Source organism: Limanda limanda, chromosome 15, assembly GCF_963576545.1.
Source record: "Limanda limanda chromosome 15, fLimLim1.1, whole genome shotgun sequence".
Taxonomy (NCBI): Eukaryota; Metazoa; Chordata; class Actinopteri; order Pleuronectiformes; family Pleuronectidae; genus Limanda; species Limanda limanda.
The window spans coordinates 20049713-20066788 of NC_083650.1; the positions used below are offsets into that span (position 1 = coordinate 20049713).

Genomic DNA, 17076 nt, shown 5'->3' on the forward strand with positions numbered 1-17076 from the left:
CACACCTATGAATCACGCGACGCCGGCTTAAATCAACGGAGAAAAATAGAAAAGGAAGTTAACTTTCATCAGGGGCAGAACTGGAAAGTAATCACAGCCCCGTATCAGAGCTCACTACAGAGGGCACTAAAAGGCATATGAAAAGTCAATGCTTTTATGGACACGCTCATGGTGCCAAACAACAAATAGAAACTCATATGGATGTTGATCTACAGCCTGTCGCCCATTTTCTCCCTCCCTATTTTTTTTTTCCCTACGCCTGTGTAAAACAATCAATAGCAAGGGCACATTAAGGTCTGGGTCGTATACTTTATTTATATAAGGCAATGACAAATCCTTATGATGCAATGGTTTTTGGAGGCATGTATTACTGCGCCAAACAAATAAATATATTAATGTCCACTGGGGGGGATGGAGAGATTGACGGAACAACGGGAAACGACAAGCCGCCAAATCCATCACGGCGACCTTTCAAAAGAAATGCGCCCACTATTTTGTCCACTTCCCTCTTATTCAGCATTTCAATTAATGTCCCAGCTATTCTCCCCTTCCCTTCCAGCTATAACTCAAGGGTGGGATTATGGAAAGAACTGACGTTTTGCATACGGACGGGTTGTCGCTTAAATCAGAATCTAACTAGGAGCAGAAAGAGCTGCAAGCAATAAGTGTGAATGTGAGTGATTAGAACTAATATTTTATTTCATGACACAGAGTTTCAGCCACTTTTAAAAGGCGAAATAAGAAAGCCTTCATGAGAGTGATTTAGGGTTAAATAAAAATTGATCTTTTCGACATTATTAAATTATTCAGACGGTAAAAGACTTGTCTGCTTTGAGTTCTGTTTGTTAAGAACAGTCTGAGCTGACTGAGGAATTAATTGATGAATGGACTGAAGAACCATGAATCTAGGTGATACGATAGATTTATTTTAAAAGTGTTTTCTGTTTTTCTAATATTTTACATCATTGTAAATCTAAACTCTTTGAGTTGTGGACAAAGAGAAATGGTTTGAAGACTTAACCTTGAGCTCCGGAAAAACTGTGGTGGAAATTTTTCACATTTCTACAGACAAAACAATTCATCAGTTAACCTTGAAAATAACTGATGGATTCAGAAATAGTAAAAAAAAAACAAAAAAAAAACTGTAAGCTGCAGCTCTGCTCCACAATAAAGTAAATACGGGCACACACACTTCATGTGTCGAAACCACCGTGCACAAGCTCAAGTGCACCGAAATGTACTGAATGACATTTTGTTTGTGTTTCAAACAAGCAGCCCTCCCACTATGATGTCATCAGCATCTCGCTGGCTGACACTTTATTAATGGGTGACTGTAAAGGTAAGACACGAGCAGGGAAACATACACATCCGTCTCCCAGCAGCCACCTGCGCTGTCTGCTGTCACTCTAACCTTCCTCCCGTCGGATTCCGTCTGACAACCTGGACGAGTTTCAAACCCACAAAGTTTTTTATTTGCACCAGAAATGAGTTATGAGCACGTAAAACAAGAAACCTGACCGCTAAGTCTTTTTTTTTTTTTTTTTTTTTTTGTCAACTTTGAATAATTTCAGGTATGAAGACCCAAAACTGGTTCGGGCCCCTGTTGTGGCGTCCCGTCCGGGTCCAAGATCCCCCCGTGTAATAGGATTCCTCAAAGCTGCAGATGGATGGCAAATCTAGGCGGTTTCATCTACTAAAAGAGGGCATAAATCACCAGCGGAGGAAGCGGGGACGAGGCAGGGGTTATCACCAGTCTGCCTCCCTCATGAGAGCTTTGCATTAAAGCATTAGTGAAATTAATTCATCTTTCATAAGAGGTTTGAGCAGTATCTGTGATCTATGATAACAACCAATTTCTCACTATGGAGGAGAGGAGGAGGGAGGCGGGAGAGAAAAAATACTCGCCGACCCTGATAGACTACACAAATCTGCTCTTTTTAAATGGGCTAACATTATCTGGAGTGCTGCTCTCTGGAGCATCATCCCAGATTCATATCCCGGCCGGGAAAGAGGCATAAATCACTGGGCAAAACTTTTCTCATCTGCCCCCCCCCCGCGACACACACCTCCTTTCTCTCTACATCACTCCCCTCATCCTTCTCACCGTGCGCCCGTGCCAGGTTTGTTTTGTGGTTTTCTCGGCTTGTCCCGTTAAATGCAGAACAATGCTTTGCTGTGAGCATTTTAAATGGCTTCGCGCCTCAATCAGTGTAATTGGTTTTAGATCATCTCTGCAATGGGAAAGCAGAGATGTGAAGCTGTTTGGGTGTGTGTGTGTGTGTGTGTGTGTGTGTGTGCCTGGATGCATATGTTTGTGTGTATGTCTGGGGTGGGCGGTGGGGTGGGGGAGTCCTGCAGTGTGTGAAAGAGACGGAAATTGGGGGGAAGTGTGTGAAGGGGCCGTATCCATCTGTTTTGCATATATTTGCGGAGGCGGCCGTCGGAGCATGGTTGACAGATGAGTGGGGAGTGCGGGGATGACACACGGGCGGTCGTGCTCTTTATTACTATATCAGCACTGCTATGCTCTGCGCTCAGCTCCCCCCCACCCACCCCCCGGCCCCGATGGCACACCGCACCGAACACCAGGAGACTGAACACGGCAGAGCGAGCAGAGGATTGCTCCACGGGACACGGGCAAGAAACAACAAGGACTTTTCTCCCCGTTTTCACGATTTGAATTTTCTGACTGATTTGTTTTCAAATCAGCCATGTGTCCGCCCGATTTCCTTGAAGCGGAAAGCAAAAATTGGACCGTTAAACAAAAGAGGAAAAAGACACAGAAGAAACGAAATGGCTTCTGACAGAAATCAATAAAAAGTAGGGGAAGAGGAAATCTCTTTTGTTTGAATTATTATCTGAAGTTTGGCATTCATTACTTTTTTAAAGAATTTCTTATTAAGGGAAAACTATATGAAAACTCAATTATATGAATTCGTCAAAAGACTGTACTTCACTTTGTCATTGATGACTTTGTCAAACCTGCATAGTGTTTACGATGTAAAAGAGCCGTGTGTCCATATCCATGACACATGTCCGCCATTCACTGTGATACCTGTCAGTCAGCGTTACAACAGGAAGTCGTCATTAGGTGACAACACCACCATCAGTCCATCACGTGTGTTTACCACTGAACCCACCTCGGGAAAGTAGTCCTGTGGAAACTTTTCCTTCTCCAGCGTTGGTGTGGTTTCTAGTGTCTCTGAGCAGGTTTCCTTCCCCACCACCTTCCGGAATTTCTTGGCTAAAGGGAGGAGCAGACAGAGAGATGGAGAGAGAGAGGGGGGGAGGTGGAGGGGAAGGGGGGGGAGGAAGGGAGAAACGCTGTTTACTGTTACAAACAACGACAGGTTAATTTTTGGAGACCTCTCATGTGATTGATAATCTCCTGATATCATTAGAGCTCAGTGAGAACAAGAGACACCTGGACTTCTCCAGACAACTGCCCCACCTGCTGGTCAGAAAGAGGATCATCTGTATTCAGCTAAAAGAAGAGTGTTAAAGGTCATCTAAAAAAAAGAAGAAGATGAGCCTGTTTATTTGTATTTCACAGGTTGAATACTACAATAGTATATGAAGTGAATGAAGAATATATCATTAAGACTCAAACAGCAACTCTCATGGATTTTTGAAGAGACGCCAGAAGCATAACGTTGTAGATTATGCATTCAGATAAGACTTTCTTTACATTTAATTTTGTTTGCCATAACGTGAACAAAATTTAACAAGGTCACCATAGAATAATGCTTCTTTTCTTCTATTCAATTAAAAATGCACGTTTGTCTGTCCAGGTTCATCCGCTCTCGGTCTTTCTGATTTTTGACGATTGTATTGTGGGCATTTCCTTCATTAAATCAAGCCACTTAAGTATAAAATGTGTGTTGTAGAGATTGTAAAGTGGCCTAACACAGGTTTTTAAACTCACTTGACCTGAGAGTGACTACAAAGTCCACAATCAAACCTATATACAAACCCTGCTGTGTTGATTTAATGGGTGGGAAGAAGAATTTAGTGCCATTTATGGATGCAACGACGCTGTGATACAATAGCTTGTCATGACAAAGCTACAATTATACAATGATAAATTTGGTCATTGTGATTCGTGTTATATTTTACATGAATACGTAATGGTAAAAAAAAGCTGATTTTAAGATATTCTACTATTATATTTTCCAATAAATCTTAAGAGAAACTGCTTTTATTAAAATGTAGTTTTTCTCATTTAATGCCTATGTACGTTTAGGTTGTTTTAATTCCAACTCTTAAAAAAAATTGTGAATGTATAACTGTGAGCCCTGAGTATTGGATCTGTACTGTAGGGTATCTTTATTGTCACACCCCTGAATAGTTCATGGTCAGTCTTTGCAGGCACCTATTTCATTGTTTTATTTTGACATTTCACAGAAGGAAAACCACAAAGTGTGAATAATACAATATGTCTGAAGTCAATGTAGCTCTCTCAGTTTCAGGACCCTGGTACAAACTGGGACACTTGAAGGCATTGTAACGGATGAGCCACATTTTCACAAAAAGTTCCTGGACCTCCTAACCCCAAGAACTTTTTTCAAGGTTCCAGCAGACAGTTGTTTATCTGCGTTGCCACCACAGACTGGGGGGAGAATCTGCAAATTAGCATCCTGACGTAGAGAAACTGACGGCTACGACAAGCCATTCGTCTCCAGTCCACCAGGTGGTGCTAATACGACAACAACAATGCTATATTAATCGAACAGTAAACATGGAGAAGATTAAAATTGTGATATTCAGCTTTGCAAATGTGTTTATTGAGACAACTCTGTAAAAGAGATGAGCAATAAAACACAGCAAATGCTAGACTTAGAAGGACATAAAACGCTGGAGTACTTGACCAATCGGGCATCTTCAGCACGGTAAACCCCACCCCAAAGATTCCTGTTCTTTCATGAATCGTGCAGGGGCTACGTTGGTTAAGTTAAAAGAGTTATACGATTTCCCCAGAAATAAATTTAAACCCTGGTCCTTGCTGTAGAAAGACACAAAATTATTTTCCCCAGTTCCTTGGAAAAGCATCTGTGGTGTAAACGCTGATTTACTGGTTACACTTGAGCTCTTCTGACTGTTACAGGTCTAAATATCCGCTGCGAAAAAGCCTGGTTACAAAAGAAAACCAAATGTGTTCAGCAGTCGATGTAATTCTTAATAAAATCTTTAAAGTCTGTGTGTACAACGGGAGTGGTCCTGTCCCTTCTCGACCCCTCCCCTGCCTTCGCCCTGTCCTTCACTGGGGTAACTGGTGTTAATGCTGACTTGGGTCTAATAGGAAGTGAGGTGCCTCCACATCTATATCCCTTCTTTAATTAGCACGGCCACTGCACCCCGGGGCCCTCTGACACCGCAGGCTGATGAGACCGCTGTAACTGTCCAATAACCCACCACACACCATTACTGTAGGCCCGAAATCTTATGAATTAAATCCTAATATTAATAAGCATTACCATTCTGTCCCGCTCCCTTTACATTATCCTCAAAGCCAATCTTAGCTCACTGCTTTTGATGGAAGCGGGAATAGCCTGCAAATGGTTGTGTGTGATATGCAGGGGTGGGATGAGGGGGCACGATGTGAGGGTTTCATGGGAGGTGATGTATGTGGGGAGGTGTGTCGGAGGGGGGGCACTCACCTTTGAAATCAAACTGGTGGACGTTTTTCAAAGACTCGTGGATAAAGTAGAAACTTCCGAGAGCCTGAAAAGGAAGAGAATTTGAGTTAACAGGTTTTCCATGAATCTTCTGAATCTCCCTTTTATTCTAAAACATTAATTATTTTTTTATTTACTGGATTTGCGAGACATTTATCAAACCACTTTCCAGGTGAAGACTCTCCATATGAAACATTTTCTACCCTTATTGCAAAATTTCCAATGTCCTCCCAATGTACATTATATATCACCAGTGCAGTGCCCGTTTTTAAAACCTGCCTGTTCTCTTGTCCTGTGTTGATGTTACAGAGCTACTTCAGAATTATTCCTTCTCAAACAGTTCTACTATGTACTGTCACTTTTTCCTTGTTTGTGTGCAGAGCTATTTATAAACAGTCTATGGTGCTGAGAGAAGTTACAAAGCTTTGTCATCCTACCTGGTTAATCTGCAGTGGAGGTTTAATAGTCAATGTTTTTCATAAAATGAAACTGAATTTGCTGTACTACTATTCATGTGTGTGGTTTGTATATAAGTTTGAAGGATTTATAGAACTAGTGATATTTTTTCATACATAACATGTCGGCTATTTCAGAGATCTGTTAAGCAACTGACATAATCATCACACCCAAGTTCTCAACTTTTCAAAATAAAACATCTGTCATTAAGCTCTATAAAAGCATTGTAGCAACTAAACAAATGTTGTGCTTTTGTTTTGAAAGTGATTCTATAAATGTTGCTGTTATGAAGGAAATCAGCACCCACGACTCCTGTAAATGTCTGTCTCATTCTGTAATGGGGATTGTAAATAAACAAAATAATTACTCTGACTGCAGTTTGACCCAGAGATGGGTCCAAATCACACTGGTTCACTAGATGAGGGTTTCACATACAGACAGACATTTGTGGAATTCGTAGGTCAATAAATGTCTCCAGTTTCTAGGATCCCTGATCTTAACCTTTCCAAAACTTGACTAATAAACTGGACTGAGAGTGCAGTGCACCACTCTTTAACACACTCCACAGCACACTACCCAAAGCTCCACTCAATGGGAAGCGACAAGCACTACACACAATCAAGTACACAACAACAGGTGCAACGTGCTCCCAGTACAGTACACTCAGCACACCCCTATTCTGGGGGCTCAGAGTCGTCTAATGCGGGGAGTCAACAATTTTAGCTTTCAAAGGACACATTCAGATGGACTTTTGAATGAGCAGAGATCGACTTCAATAGGCTTAAAATCTTAATTTTCCCTGTGAACAATCAGGAAACTTTCCCAGTCGGTGGACAAGCCAATCAAAGTCTGTGGGAAGAAGTGAGAGTGGTGCAGAGCAGGGGATTTGATGCGGTTCACAGTCCACTACACTGCTTTCTGTTGCCCTCTTTACATTTAGGGCAAATGGAGGCAAAGCTCAAGCTCAATCCCCTGTGTCTTTGAGATAGCAGACCTTTGCCTAGGGATCATTCTGAGTCTCCTTTGCCCCTCTCAAAGAATGTCAGAGTGGAGAGTAACTTTTACTATAAAAGACCAGAGTGACCAAATTAAAACACGAGCGAGAAAATCAAGGCAAAAGACAAAGAGTTAGATGAGAAATATGGTGACAGAGTTAAAAGGAAGGAGTTAAAGGAAGAGAGAGAGACACCCGTAATGCTTAGGTACAGTAAAAGGGTTTGAATGGGTGTGATCATAAGAAGGAGACGTCTGAAGAAAACAGAGGCCGTCATTTGGGAGGATTTAGTGTTTTCTTGTGTTTTCCTATCGAGGCCGGGGGACGGACACCTCTCTTTCCGACCCGTTTGGGCCCGGCCCGGCCTCTGCATTATTTATGAGTGCCGGCACATCTTGAGATTAAACATTTGCTGATTTGTCAAAAGCACAAACATGAGGTCCTGCCCATCTCCTTGACATATAAGTTCAGCCAGAGGAAAACACTGTCGCACATTTAATTGATGAGAACAGCGGCTGCTGACCCGAACCCTCCGCCGTGCTCTCCTCCCTCCGTCATCCCTTCTGCTGTTCGGAGGGACGACGGCAGAGACAAGGGGAAGGGAGGCGGGCTGATGGGATGGGGGGGGGGTGCTGCATATGAGAGGGGCGTTGGACGAACACAGGACTCAAGGTCATAGCTTCCCATTGCGAGGGGATGGCTTCCAGGAAAGGCCCCCTATACTTATTTGTGCTCACTTGTCTTTATGGTCTCCTTCACCTTAAAGTGCCGACAACAGACTCGGAGATAGAGATGGATACGAAAACGGGGCGAGTGAGAGAGAAAACTGGGCAATTTGTCAAAACGCTGCGTTTGTGTGAATATTTCAGTGGCTCGTGAAATAAAAATGACCGGGTTGAAATATGTCGTGGGAAATTAAAGATGTGCATTTCTTTCTGTTGCAGATTAAATTGCAGGGGTGCGTGTTTTTCTTTCTGCAAAGTCAAGGTACAAAATAAAAAGGATAAAAATGTAAGTAATTCATTATTCGTTTAAGACCATCTTTTTTACTAACTGCACGTATGAGGAGTTTAAGCTTTCCTCTGTTATATAATGTTGTCAATTGTAAATCACTGTAAATCTTTGGGTTTAAACTTTTAAAAAACAAGAAAAAAATATATTTTAGTGATTGAAAATAGATTAAGATTGACTTGTTAACTCAATGCACAAATGAGGATGATCTGCTATTCTGTTTTGTAATGTTGTAAATTGTAAATTCCTGTAAATATTTGATTCAAACTGTTGAAGAGATAAAATAATAATAATATAAAGAGTTAACGTTGGGCTCTGTTAAGACTTTCATCAAACAAAATGATCAATGAGTTAATCAAAACCTACTTATAAACTTAATACAATAATGACTTAAGTCTCCTGAATAATGATTGCCTGCAAAAAAATAAATATATAATATAGTAACTGATGGATTAATGGCGTCGCTTGAATGTCAGATTGCCACTGTCTCTCCTGCAGTGGCAGCGGATCCCTCTATATGCCCTCACTGCCTCAGACTACTAAAAATAAAATTAATATGACATCAAACAAATCGGCATGAATCAATTTTCAAATAAATGATAAACAACTGTGCTTAAGTGGCTATCCGTGTAATCGCAAAAATCTACTTAACCCTCAACCCTAATAAATATTTATTTGACATCAGGGTTGAGAACCTCGCAGCTCTCTCTCCTCTCCTCTGCCTCCCCCGTGCACTCTTCATGAAGAAGCTATTATATTAGCGGGGCGCAATTAATCCATTTGTCTCCTTACATGACAGGCTCAAAATATTCATTAGGGCCGGACTGCGCTGACAGGCCATGCTTATCTTTTACCAGTAGCTTTACAATGGCCTGTGTCAAACGTATGTTTGTCACGTCCCTCCTTATTGATTAGCTGCCAGATTCACTTGAAATAATTAAAAGTATATTTTACATATTTATAAACCCCACTGCCACGGCGGCTACTTAATTTTCCATTAGTAAAATGCAGTCTATTAAGTGCACCATGAGGGCCATGGGGGGAAGTAAGAGGAAATGAGTAATCACCATAATTGTAGACAGAAAGACAATAACCGCACCATAAAAGCTGGGGTTTTATGACTCGTTCTGGCAATGCTATCTCTTATCACAAGTCATATTGGCCACACTGGTCCCAGATAAGGGCACAATGACACCACGCCGACTGTGCTCGCTCTCTGTGTGCATGTGTGTGCGTGTGTGGTTGTGCAAGTGTGTAGTTGACATTTCCAAAACCCCTGCAGATACGGGCTGAACAAGTCCCAATAGACTGGCTGGTGGAAAATAAAGACTTGAGAGCTGCAGTACATAGCCTGCATACTTTGCTCCGCTGAATGCTTTATCGATACCAGGGGCTGCAAGAATTAGTTCTGGCCGACGAAGAGAAGCAGGAATTCTGTGACCCTTGAATAGATTTTCTGCGTCTAATGTGAAAAATGAGCCATAAAGCAAACATAAAAGTAATAATTTTTCTTCAAGGTCTCACCTCCAATCTGCGCTGAGGGAGAGTGGCCAGTCCCAGGAGAGCCGACACATACACACTCCAGTGTCATCACAGTGTCACTGTACAACTTCAGGGGCTAATGTTCTGCTGTCCCCGGACACTGGCAAAGTGCAGGATTATGGCTTTCTGGAGCACAGCGATGAGAACGCGTGTCCAACGAGGGTTTTAATAGGGAAAATAAATGATACACTCCAACAGCACCAGAGCAGGGAAAGCTAATTCAAATATGTGCACTGTTAGTTTTGCTCAGGGTGGCATTTTTGGTCTGATGTGGGATCTGATGTCATGCTGTGAGAAAAGACTATAAAGATTATTTAATATTGTGAGTATTTGCAGGTTTCAACAAGTTAAATACAAGACTTTAAAAACCTTTTAAAGTATTTTTGGAAATGTTGCACCTCTTTTTGTCTTATTTTTGAGTTGGGGAACTTTGGACCTTTGTTTGGCTTCCCAGACATTTTTAATCATACCTTTCCGTGGCAATAAAAATGCTGGCAATACCTAACTAAAAACTTCTGGCAACACAACAATTTCAACAGATTCAGGAACAGCAGCAGTCAGATGATCAGTCAGATTGTAACACTGCAGATTATGGAGAGCAGGATGTAAAACCCAAAGTGAACGCACCTGAAATGCTGGTCATTAACCCTCCTTGAAACTTGTGATTTGTTCAAAATGGATTGTGGGTATTCAAGATGGAGAGTTTCCTTATCAGTAGTATGAGGAAGAGCCTCGTGCTTGAAAGGTCACAGGCACATAAATCCTTAAACGGCAGCTTTAGGTGTCAATTCCTTTCTTTTTAAAATGTTTTATAATCCCTCATAAATGTATTTTCCTTTCATTATTAATCTATTAGTCAATCAATATAAAATAAAGTGGCATCGATAGTTTTATTGCAAAAGTACCAAAAACTCACTCTCACATGTGAATATTAGTTGGTTTTCTCCGTCCTCTACTAAAGTGGTTGTCTCTCAGTTTTGGAACTTTGGGATTTATGCCTTGTTTTTAGCAAATAAGGGACATTTTATTTACTAGAATATAAATGAATTTAATCTAATAAGTAAACTTATTCAGAGAAATAAATTCAAAAAGTAAATTATTATTTTATAAATTTGGCAAAACGATTTGCTCTGGGCTTCTGTTTATGATTCGACTGAGAGTCTGAATGCAAGTGTACAAGTAGTCTCAGCAACTACTTGGTGAGTTAAGTCTTTTTAGACAAGATGAATCACCAGACCTATGAATACTACTATACTCAAGCTGCCATAAACCTCAATTATCCTTCAACAAGTCTTAACTTTGAATTGATACTTGCACTGCAATCATGGTGATTTCGGCCTGTGGGCTACAATGTTCATTACAGGCACCTCGGAGAAATACCTCCTCTGGGTTTTCAGTGGCATTTCGCCTCCTACAGCGGAGACAGAATGGGCCGTTTCCCAGTTTATATCTCATTGCTCAGAATTCCCTGGGGTCTCCTCATCTGTCAAATCACAAGTGAAGCCACACTTCCACATAAACCTGCACATAGATACATCGCCACATAAACACACACACGGACACACACACACACACGGTCTTATTGGAAAGGTCAATCAGATATGCTGTCATGAAGAAATTGCGTTGCGATACATCACAAAAACATTCCATGTCCAAACAGCTTAGAGCAGGAGGCTGCACAGACAAAATCTCTGACTAATAGATTCACAATATCCTCATTAGTCAGCTAAGACCGGCATTCACACACGGCAAAAGTCTCCACGTATTCCAACTCAAAGTGTAAAAGGTGAATCCTTCAGCAGACAATGGAACAGCTCACTATGTGCTCTGACGACAGCTCCTGAATGAAAGAATCCACATATCTATTTCAGGATCAGTCCCCTATGTCCCAGTGAGGGAGCCATTGATATGCAGAGGCCGGGGCTAAAGGAGCACCTTCACTGGAGCCTCTATGCACAAACCTCCAATACTGCACAAACAGGCTGTTTGTCATCCCCAGCAAGGAAAACACCCCAGCACAAAAGTGAGCGGCATCAATAGAGATGGGCTTTTTTTTCAGAGATACAGATGGAGAAGCCCCAGTATTTTCTACCCCTCCTGAGCCCACCGCCCACCCCGGGCTGCCATATGTGTTTGCCAAGGCCCTCTCCCAGTGCCATTGATTGAGTATTCAGAGTATTGAGCCACAGTGTCTATTATTCATCGGCTGCCTGGAAGGCCTGACTGGATACACAGACAAAACTCTCATTAAAACTTCCTCTGTCACTTCCTGTGATTTGAAAGCGACAAGTTTGTTGGAGCCATCCGTCACGTCCTGAAGGAGCTCTTGTCTCTGGGGTGTGTGTGTGTCCGTGTGTGTGTGCATGCGTGTGTGAATGTGTGTGTGTTTGTATGTGTATGTGTATGTGTGAGTGTGTAGGGGGGACGGTGTACGTAAGGTAGGGACAGAGGGAATAAATATAACGGCTTGAAACACAGTAAAAGGAACCATACATGTAGTCATTTATTTCACAGTAATTAGGAATGAAGTTAGCTTAATCCCGTAATGTTCTTCCGTGGCCCCTTTGAGGGACCTCAAGAAAACCTTGCTTAAAAATTTGTTAACATTGCAAAATAGGACTAGAACTGATCCCTTGCAATAAAAACAGAGAAGGTCGATCCTTCATTCTGATTCCCCAACAGGCCTAAACTGGCGTTGTAACTGCAGTGGATGAAACTGACCTGTAGCATCCTGATATAAACAGATAAGGCCGTTTACGCTGTGATACTGTTATAATATTTGCATCTTTGCTATATGTTTACACATCCTATAATCACACTTGCAGAACTCCAAGGCTGTAAAACTCCTGCTACACATTAGAAATGCATCCACTGTCGATACATTCCAAAATAATTATACGTATGTTATTGTCTGGCTTTTTTTTCATAAGACTTAATTAATATATTCATTGATATCAGTACGCGAGGAGGATTTAAAAAAAATTATGTTGAACTACTGATGAATAGTGCAAAATAAAAAGTCAGGGGATCATCAGTGTAAACTGTGAATGCCTGAACCGAATCCCATGGAGACATCTTACTTTGGACCACAAATCAACCTGCCTGATGTGCTCGAGAGAAAAAGTCAGGGAATCATCAAACACATTAGGATCCATCCTCTGGGGATCATGAACGTGTCCTTCTAATATTTGTTCAGATATTTCAATCTGGGCTGAGCGACCGTCACTGTCCTCCCTGGATCCACAAACGGAAACTACTGTATTTGCTGCATTTCCCATTTATTTATGGTCTATTTCACGTAACCCCCCCCCTGCTGCACGGATCAGTTATGATCCATTTATTTCAGCTCTGTACGACTCGGAAAGCTTCTGGCAGAGTGTTTCCGGGCTTCCACTTCATTATTCTAAAATCTCCCAGAATGCAGAGCGACATGCGCTTGTGATTGATCTCAAAACCACTGATTTTATTTTCTTTTGAGGAAAATATTATGGATGGGTCTAAACAAGGCATAATTGGCCAAACCCATGGCAGCGCCTGACCTGCCAACAATCCAGACCCACTCCCAAGGTTGGCTGCCTCCCTGGGAAATATTGTGCATTAATTTCATTTAGTCTCCCCTCCAACATTCAATGGTAGAAGTTAATTAAATTGCTTGTCCATTGTGTTCATCCACTTACAAAGTTAATGATATTGTGCCGGGGAATTAAAGAGCGTTTTATAAAGCGCACGGGATGGGAGCTGGCAGGCACTACATTGCCCAGTTGAACCCTGTCAGTCGGCGGGCTTCTGGACCCCCTAATTAGCGGTGAAATGGATGCTTCCATCTGCCAATTTCCTGCCACGCTCATCAGTCGTGCAGTCGCTCCCCTAACCTGCCCGGCAGAGGGGTCTAAAGCAATAAAACCATCACAGCAATGACATTCAACAACAAAAAAAACAAAAGTGAATACGCGTATACATGATATGACTCAGACTTTAAAAGGGCTTCTTTATGATGCTCGGGCTGTTTTCTTTTTGCTCTAGACCACATCATTGGCCTCTTCAGCATAATTCAGATGGAAGACTTTAATAACTTTGTTAAAAATGTTCCCTACCGTCTGTAATAGCACCTCTTTGCTATTTTCAGATTGCTTATTTGAACAAACGTCTTCTAATAAAGCAATAAGAAATGGATGCGGTGCTTGTAATACATGCTGGGTATGAAAGGTACATGTCTCCGGTCTAATATTCAGCTCAATGCATGATTATTGCACATCCCCCCCATTTCCACTTAGGTAGCAGTGCTCTGTTGTGAAGCAATGATTAATGCTCATATATATTCCGGCTGCGTATTTACTAATACCTTGTTGCTACTTCAGCAGCTTTTAACGAGGACATAAAAACTGAGGATCAAAGTAAATGGGATTACACCTGTGGGGCCTGTGCTGCTGTTGACCTCTTAATGAGTCTGGATAAAATGGTGCTTTGCATGTCTCTATGAATTAATGCTTAAAACAAATTAAATGGAGGCACGGTGAGGGGCATTTCTTTGGACATTAACCCAGGTACGCCCCAAAAACACGTCAAGTGCAGGATCAGAGGTAGAAAAGAGTTAAAGCAGAAGCCGCTGGTGAGGCCGGTCAGTTCAGACGACAATGTTGTTCCTTCTAGTTTCGGTAAAGTAACAGGAAACAAAAAGCTGATGTTTAATCAGGGGTCACTTGCATCTAAATTGTGCGACTTTGCACCTGATTTAGCCTCGATCGAAATGTTTACAGCCAGTCCACCAATTGTCTACGTTAAATTCAGATCACTTGTGCCAAGGAGTTTTTTTCAGTCTGTGAAACAGTTGTATAAAATCTATTGCGAGCTTCTTAAAGTCGAAAAGATGTATTCCAGATGACGTCATCAGCTTGATTGTGAGACTCAAAAATCTTGAAACGCAAAACCTGTGTTACAAATTGGTGGTGGAGAATTTAAGGGGCAGGAACGGTCTAATGTTGCATCCATACAACTCCAGCTTGTTTTCATTAGGCTACAACCGGATACAAAGACACAATGTGTAGCTTCTATACAACAAGCTAATATGATTGTATTGTTTATACTGGACATTATTTTTATGAAACCTCTAGTGATGGAGCCTTGAATCTGCCAACAGTGTGTTGTGTTCTTTACATAGTGGGAGATATCACCGGTGTCTCAAATTCCTTAAATCTCCAACCCGATAATGAAAGTCGGAGGATATCGTGAACATTTTGAATCAACGTTTTTGGAACCTGAGCCAAGGAGTCTCTACAGCTTTGTCAAAATCTGTTTATCTTTACTGTTTATTTGTTTTTTCTGTGTTATTTTGAAGGAAAAGTAAATTTTTCCTTAAGAAGGTTTTAGAGCTTCATGGAAGCACAAAGCTGAGCAGACAATTGTAGAACACCAGTAGTACAAACAATATTACATTTACAACCATAAATATTAGATCGTCAAATATGTAACGTCATTCACAATTGTCTAAATAAGTCTATAACTAAATCTAAAGAACAACCATTAATGTAAATTAACTCAACGTTTGGTGAAATGGAGCACACTGCAAATTTCAAGGCCGATCATCAGTTCACATAGAAGACAACAACTAGACAAGGTCATCGTGTCATGGTTATCTGGAAACAAACAGTATAACTCAACCAGTGTAGTTATACTGACTGATTTGTAATCTTTCCTATTTAATCCTCTGGCAGTACAACATCTTCCTGCATGTAATGAAAAACTTTAACAACTTAAACCAATGTTAATCTAGAGCAGTTAAACAAATCTTCTACAAACATCATGTAATGTAACATCATCTACGCTGAATTTAACAATATATTGTCAATGCCAAAAAGGGCCATTAGGACCTTGTGTATGCTTATTATATATAATATAACATTTATAATAGAGTGTTTTAACCTAATTACAGCACAATGTCAAAGACTACTCTGTAGTGTCTCATGTGCTGGTGAATTGCAGTTGACTAGAGCAGTTTACCAAAGCAGGCAGAGCACTTCTAAGGTCACCCAACCCCATGATTTACACACAGCTCGGCTGTAACTTCATAATAAAGCTCAGGTCAAAAACACTGCAGCGCACAATTTAATCAGGACACAAGAACAACTAGTACTAAAACAGGATGTAGCATTCACTCAGTGACAAACAGTGAAGAGCGATATGTGGGACAATTATAGTTCTAAAGGGGAATTTTACACTGTTTGTCCCGGCTAACAAGGTCAACTTCTCAACCCTAAGTGTATCAGACGTCTGCAATTGGGCATGAAAAGACCTTTCTTCTTCCTACACAGCTAAATTATCTTTTGAAAGCAATCTTCAAATAAAACTTTGATCTCGGGGGCCGGCATGGTACATGTCCACTTCCTTTAAATAGCTGCGCTGTCTCTGCTGGACAAAATCATCATTCTAAAAGGGGATATGAGGATGATGAATATTTACCTTATTAGATTGTTTCCAAAGATGAAAAATCAAAGTCTGAACAATTGAGGTAACCATTAGTAATTAAAGTGACATTACCTCCTCTCATATTTTCTCAGGCCGCTGCCTGGTTGCCAGAGCCATTATTCAATCGTTTCGGATGCTGGGGGATAAAATGCCTTTAATATACTTACGCTCATTAATGTAAATCATATTTGGCTATGGATGTCCAATAATCAAAAAGAATATTTCAGCTTGTAATTCCCTGTCTGTAAAAGTATTCCCATTAGGGGAAGAGGCCCATGCAAATGACAGGTCTTTGAGCTCATTGATTTTTTTTTTTTTCACCCTTTTTGCATTTTGGAAAGGCTGCTAATGTTGTCAAGGACTGTTCATCAATCTATATTATCTGATTTAATATTGCGCCTATTCATGTGGCCTCATTTATGAAAGAACTGATTGGATTAAGATCATACAGGCTGTAGGGAAAATGGAAGCAATATCATTTTAACTGATCACTGAGGTTGAATTACGACCGTAAAGAAGTTTGAAAAGTTCTCCATATTGACTGAAACCACAACTTATTGTCTAGCCTTAAATTAATTACCTATTTTCTACATGTAACTGCATTTGTAAAAGGTGAAGGACATGTGCAAGCATACACGTCAACATCTGGGCTAGACTGACTGGTGAAAAAGCAACTTTCAATGTCAAATAATCTGTATTGAGCAAACTCTTCCCTCCCTGAGGACGCTGGGAGGGCTGTCAGAGCAGTGATGTCAGCTGGAAAAGTAATCAGTCAGCTTCTGTCCAGCGGCAGCTTTGATTCTGTCCCTGTCCCACGCTGCCTGTGGCTCGCTCATGTGGCCTTGTAGTGACAAAGTGGCATCCTTGGCTGGCCAATGAGATACAGCTCTATCGCGGAGTCCCATAATGAAATATATTAGTTTGCTGCATCTTAGT

At 41.1% G+C, this 17076-nt stretch overlaps 1 protein-coding gene across 1 annotated transcript in view; it reads right to left on the reverse strand.

Moving 5' to 3' along the window:
- Positions 1-17076, reverse strand: part of LOC133020437 (inositol polyphosphate-5-phosphatase A-like) — a 148336-nt gene that overhangs the window by 61295 nt on the left and 69965 nt on the right. Inside the window, exons 5-6 of the mRNA XM_061086997.1 lie at positions 5658-5721; positions 3141-3244 (exon numbers count right to left, since the gene is read on the reverse strand). Of these exons, the coding sequence (XP_060942980.1) occupies positions 3141-3244; positions 5658-5721 (168 nt within the window). The remainder of the gene's footprint in view (positions 1-3140; positions 3245-5657; positions 5722-17076) is intronic.